Here is a 6,421-nt window from a genome sequence, read left to right on the forward strand (position 1 = left end):
TCTGCGGAATTTAACAAGACTTTCACATCCTCAAGAGTTATAGATTCTCTTCCTTACAACATAGAATTCACAAAATTCTTATGCAAGCTCGGCGTGAACATAACATAATTAAGGCCTGATCTTCATCATCTAACTTCAAATCTAGATTTTTCATATCCATAACAATTTTATTAAATTCATCTAGATGTTCTTTAATAGAAGTACATTCCTGCATCTTTAGCATGTAAAGGTGTTACTTCAAAAATAATCTCATCATAAGAGATTTCTTCATGTAGGGGCTCTCAAATTTATTCCGTAATCTCGAAGCTATTTCTTCATCACGACTTTGTGAAGCACTTTATTGCATAACGATAATTGGATGGTGTTATGCATTTTTCTGAAATCGCTTCCATCTCCTCGATCTCAGCTGTGGTCATATTGTCGGGATAATTTCTGCTCAAAGCTCTAATCGAACATTCCCAACGCAAACGCTTTCATCTTGATCTTCCACAGCTCAAAATTGCTTTGGCTACCGAATGATGCCACTTCGAATTTGATAGATGCCATCTCGAACGAAAAGTCTGAAATTCCTTCACTCTAATACCAATTTGTTGCGGAAAAACACCAATCAAAGTTGCATCAATCTAAGAACAAGTAGCAAAGGATAAAAGAAAATCTAAATCACACAAGATGCAAGATTTACGTGGAAAATCCAAAACGGGAAAAATCATGAGGAGAGAGAGAGGAATTTCACTATTTTCAACGAAAAAACATGAATGTACAATCCAAAAAGCTCTAAAACCACTTGGTGAGCCACAAGATCTAAATATCCAACAAGAAGATAGGAAAAAAAAGAGATATAGAGGCTAGGGTTGGAGATATATTATTAAACACATTCCTTTTATAGTCTCCCTTCAAAAATTCCTAAAATAAATGTGCATAATCTAAAATACCCTTATCTCTTAATTTGAAAGTCAAAACTCAACAAATATGTATATAAATTTGAGATGACCCATATATTACCTATCAAATGAGTAGGTATGGTCAGGTTTGAGTCGATTAAAAAATGATCCAATCAAAATAAACCCATCTAATCCGTTTTGACCCATTTTCATATCCATACCCAATCTATACTCGATTCAAACTATATTGATAAATTACTTTCATATTTAATCAATCTAGGAAAACTCGTATCCAAACTAAGATGAGAGTGTGGAGTGAGTGAATGGGAGATCGAGTGAGGGCAAGAAAGAATGAAAAGAGAGTCATAGATGTAGATTGAATCTAAGTAAGTTATAAACTTATTTATGACCCAATTGACATTCATATTATGTTTAAATCCATTTAACTAATTTACTAAATATAACCAATCCATACAATTACTCAGCCCATCATATATGGACTAAGAAATGGGTCTATGCCCACTTTGATAGGTCCATCCATATATACCCACTTTAATATATTTGGCTTAATATATGAGTTTGTGACCCATTTTGAGAGCCCTCATATTTGTAACAGAAGTCGAGAAGAGTTCTTGTAGATTTTGGAACTTCGGAAGCATGCCAAAACCCACTGGGACTGAGCGAGCTACCACCCTCAGCACCCAATCGTGGCCGGCCGGGGGCTCCACTCCTTGAGTATCTGATTAACGTAATTAGCAATTCAGTACCAAGAAGGAGAAACTTTTTGATAGTTTTTGTAGAACGAAAGGAATGAAGAGCACTTTACCAAAAAAAAAAAAAGAAAAGAAAGGAATGAAGAGCAAGAAAGGCGGAACTAATCGGATGAAGGGATCACTCTAATGTCCAAAACAGAAATTAGGCGTCAAGGAGCCATCTTCCTCACTGCGAAGTCATTAGGTATAAGACGATCTGAAATTTTTCAAAAAGCACTGTAAAATGGGTCGTTTGTTGCTACCTACCGAGACACAACATTCCAAATGATTCAATAATTATGGGTCTATTTAAGTAGCGTCTCCGCAGGCACTTACCCAATAATTCAAGTGTTGAACGATCTCTCTCTCTCTCTCCCAGGCTCTTGAAGGTAAGCAGCCTTTTCATGTTTAATAAAGTTGAAGCTGTTCAGCAGGATCGATTTGGTCGACTAGGTTTATCATAACCTTCTCACCTAAGAATGTATGATTTTAGCCAAAATACAATCCTCATGCCCATATAAAGTTTCACTTCGCTCTTGTATTTTTTCATGTTATCGTCTTCACTGTTCTAACTCCTCATGGTTCTTTCTTCATACAACTCAAGTGGTGTTTACATGTGAGATCAAACGTGCTAGAATATCCACCACTTTGCTTGCATACAAGGTTTAAAAGTTTAGCGTAATATAGCCTTAACATGTGCATGTCGTTTCCTGCTATCCGATAGCTTTGTTTGAACTTTGTAACGCATTTTTCTCAGGGAAAAGTCGGACATTAAAATAAAGTTTGAGATATGCCATCGCCTATTGAGGCACCCAAAGCCGTGGACGGCAGTGGCCTAACGGTAGAAAAATCCATCCCTGTCGCCGTGCATCCAGAACATGAAACGCCCGGAGGTTTCCTTTTCTTAACTAGCATCGATCAAGTGGCTCACATAGTTGTGTCGACCATCTATTGTTTCGAAAGAAGCAACGAGAATGCGGTAGATGTGGTTAGACAAGCTCTATCCAAAGTTTTGGTTCATTACTACCCACTTGCGGGGAGATTAGCAAAAAGCTCCGAAGGAAAGTTGATTGTTGATTGCCAAAAGAAACTAGGAGTGCCATTTGTGGAGGCCGTGGCCGACTGTGACCTTGACAGTCTTGGCGATATGTCAATTCTTCATCCTGATGTTTTAGGAAAGCTTGTTTACAAAGACCCTACGACCCAAAATATGCCGGAAACTGCGCCCCTTCTAACTGCACAGGTGAACAATGGTTTATGTACTCACCAATTCTGGAAAATACTTCACAATCATTCTTACAATTTACGGTTACCTAATCTAATGTCTATATTATTAACTTGGAGTGAAAACAGGTAACAAAGTTAAAGAATGGAGGTCTCATTCTGGGGATAGCTCTCAACCACTGTATGTCCGATGGTATCTCTGCCATGACATTCATCAATTCTTGGGCTGAAATTGCAAGAGGCAAGCCTTTATCGGTGGTCCCTTATCACGACAGAACTATTCTAAAGCCAAGGATGCCTCCTCGAATTTGCGGTCCCTATGATGACTTTGTTCAACTAAGTGACGTATCAAATATGACAGCTCTCTACGAGAAGGAGCAATTTGTGCATAAATCTTTCCACTTTGACTCTGAGAAGCTGGCAGCAGTTAAAAAAATGGCAACAGCTTGTGGACAGGTAATGTTGACTTCAAATAATGCCTGGCAATCCACAACGACATATACTTGACAGCACGAGAATAAATTTGGGGATGATATGCCAAAAAGTTAGGAGATGGTCGGTCCTTCATTACTATTGTCGGAGCGCTTGCCAACTCACAATTAGTTACACAAGAATTTAAAAGGTACTCCCAGGCATATCAAAATGACATTCAGAGTTACTTAATCCAACTTTCAGACAATGAGTGCACCCAAAAGAAAATGACGGTGAAAATATGGTCACAAGAAATTCTAGCGACTAAATGGGGACTTCTCCCTTTTATCTTATTTTTTGGTCGCTAGAGAGTAGTGTTTTCAAAGTGCACTGACGGTTTCTAGTCCTCATAAACAACAGGTGAAGCGCAGCATCTCCAGCTTCGTAGCACTCGCAGCCCTGGTGTGGCGAACTCGAAGCATGGCCCTCAAGATGAAACCGCACCAACAAACAATGCTCACTATTCCGGTTGATTTCAGGTCTAAGCTAAGCCCTCCCATTCCTGATGGTTTCTTTGGAAATGCCGTGGTCTTCCCATGCTGTCTTTGCAACACGGGAGAGCTGTTTGATGAGCCGATCTCTTCCACTGCGGAGAGAATAGCCGAGGCGATCGAGCGGGTGAATGAAGACTATGCGCGGTCAAGGATCGACTATTTGGACAAGTATGGATTTGAAGAGTTCGCCCTGGGCACGCTACTAATAAGTTCTTGGACGAAGCTGGATTATGGCAGCTCAGACTTTGGATGGGGGGAGCCGAGGCAGTTCGGGACCGGTAGCCTGCCGGCTAAGTCCTGCCTGTTTTTGAGGGGATGGAGAAATAAGAAGGACGTCGTGGTGGTGTTGAGTTTGCCATTTTCAGCCATGAACACCTTCCAAGAGTTGCTCCAAGTTTAAGTTGATACATCTTCAAGACAGCTTGTTTATAGTTGCAATATTGCTATACGTGGCGAGAGTGGGGTGCGAAATTAGTTTGAGTTGGTGTGACAAACGACAAGTGGAATTTCCAAATAAGTTGGATGTGTTCAACACTCGATAGATATCTTCCATGTCGTCTATCAATCAGTTTTTGTAATTCAGTCTTGGTGCACCTTATTACTTACACTTGTAATTGATTATATTGAATATGATTGTCAGTATGAATTTCAACCTCTTGTTTTACATTTTTGTCATTATCATTTGTTCCTTCTTGTTGTTTGAGATCAATTTGATTAAAGGTTATTATATTTGTGGAAAGGTTCGATTTCCTTTTCTATTCCAAAGAAAAATTGATGGAACCAACAATATTTTGGTGCTTATTAATTGGGGCTAAAGATGGTGTGCAATCAGGCAATTAGGCAAGTGCCTTACAGCATAGAGAAAACATTGATGCCTTTCATGGTTCAATCTATTTTTGTAGTTTCAAAGGCCATTCATCGTAATTTTAGTCCATAAAGTCTATCTTATCTATTATAGAGTAAACTAGAAATGTTCTAGATGAAGTCAAATCTTAATCTTAATTTAGTAAGCTCCTTATGTATAAGGAGGAATTTGTTATGAATCATGTATGGGCATTCATATTAAATGATCATCTTGATACCATATATCCTTGTAAATTGAATCGCGTGTCCCGCATACTATTTAGAACGCTCAATCACTAAAGTCGACTCTGAAGGGTCTTAGCTCTGCCCCATCTTTCTTTCTATCACGTTATCTTACATGGAGTACTTGGTATTTTGTACAAAAAATAGCCGACAAAAAGCTTGGTCATGTTATCACTTCCTTCTCATGGGCATGGTTTAGACCTGAAAATCTTTATCAAGCTGATGTCATTTTGTAGTTTAGTTTAGTTGATTTTGTTGGGGAATCCCTCTCTCTCTCTCTCTCTCTCCAAATATTAGCGCCACTTCCAAATAATCAATGAGCAATTGTAACATGCACTGGTGGTGAAAAAGTCTCTGTACATGAATTTTCTACGTTAGTGATGTATGCTCTATTTTTCTATAACTAAAAGCCGGTTACTTGATAAGATTATACCCTTTTTCTCATCTACTGGTGTCAATCGACATAGACAGATCTGCACTCTACCCCATACATTCAAGGCCGTAAAGATAACGTCATTGCTTGCATGTGCATAAGGATAAACATGACCTCGTGGCTCAATCACTATCACACGGAAATCTGTCACTCAATCACAATCACACTGAAATCTGTCAATCTTATAGCCAGCTCATCCATCTTTTATTGGACAGTCTATCATCCCTCAACTAATCATTTGGTACTCGTCAACGTCACCAAAAACAAAAAATTGATGCGCGACATATCACAGCGGCACATGTTACAGATGCACCATCGGGTTGGTAAGGAAATGTGAAGTGAACGTCACTTATTTTACTTTTATCCTTTTTTGTCAATTCTGGCACTATAAAGCAAATTGCTTTAAATTGCTTTGATTTGCAGATAATGCTAGGGGTGCATGACAATATAAATCCATTGACGTAATTGACAAAACGTCATCGGAAGCCAGTTCAATGTTCACCCAAAAACCAAATTTTCAATTCTTAAATTTGTTTGGTTTGGTCAACGCTTTCAAATCCCTATTTTCAGAAAACCTTGTTTACAGAGATCCTATCCAAAATATACTAGAAGTCGCACTTACCAACATCACGGGTGAGAACGTGTTTTGCTTTACAATAATGAATTTGAAAGTTTTTATCGATCTTTTCTGATCGGCTGTCTTCAACATTATTTGGTGAATTAGTTACGCATAGACTTTAGTTCACATTGGACTAGTTAATGCCATGTCCCCACGTAATCATTCTAAATGTGGTTAGTAACTGAAACGTACAAAAGGAGTGACTTTTGACCTAGCTGCCATTAGTTAGTGACTTCTTAGGTAATCAATGAGTTTCAAATATGAAAACTGAGTCCCAGCAAAATTGTAATATAATCTTTCCGTCATTCAAAATAAACCAAATGAACGGGGAGACTTGATTGTACCGTTTGGATAAATTTTGTAAATTAATTGCATCGTTTGAATGTTTAGCAGTGCCCCTATGCCCCTAGAGTATCGACTATCTGGATGTGCATGAATTCATGGATTTGTTGACGGGCACG

General features: G+C 38.6%; 1 protein-coding gene across 1 annotated transcript; it reads left to right on the forward strand.

Annotated features, from left to right (window-relative positions):
* Window positions 1-1,884: 1,884 nt before the first annotated feature.
* On the forward strand, window positions 1,885-4,486 carry LOC104421209 (omega-hydroxypalmitate O-feruloyl transferase). Its single transcript, XM_010033089.3, has 4 exons — window positions 1,885-2,022; window positions 2,391-2,876; window positions 2,987-3,313; window positions 3,689-4,486. Exons 2-4 carry the CDS (start codon window positions 2,424-2,426, stop codon window positions 4,220-4,222), a joined length of 1,314 nt encoding a protein of 437 aa, XP_010031391.2. The 5' UTR covers window positions 1,885-2,022; window positions 2,391-2,423; the 3' UTR covers window positions 4,223-4,486.
* Window positions 4,487-6,421: the final 1,935 nt, after the last annotated feature.

This window comes from Eucalyptus grandis, chromosome 10 (genome assembly GCF_016545825.1).
Source record: "Eucalyptus grandis isolate ANBG69807.140 chromosome 10, ASM1654582v1, whole genome shotgun sequence".
Lineage (NCBI taxonomy): Eukaryota > Viridiplantae > Streptophyta > Magnoliopsida > Myrtales > Myrtaceae > Eucalyptus > Eucalyptus grandis.

Coding starts and splice junctions, on each gene's coding strand:
- LOC104421209 (XM_010033089.3), top strand. CDS start 2,424: ATGCCATCGCCTATTGAGGCACCCAAAGCCGTGGACGGCAGTGGCCTA. Junction 2,877..2,986: donor CGCCCCTTCTAACTGCACAG/GTGAACAATGGT, acceptor GAGTGAAAACAG/GTAACAAAGTTAAAGAATGG. Junction 3,314..3,688: donor TGGCAACAGCTTGTGGACAG/GTAATGTTGACT, acceptor CATAAACAACAG/GTGAAGCGCAGCATCTCCAG.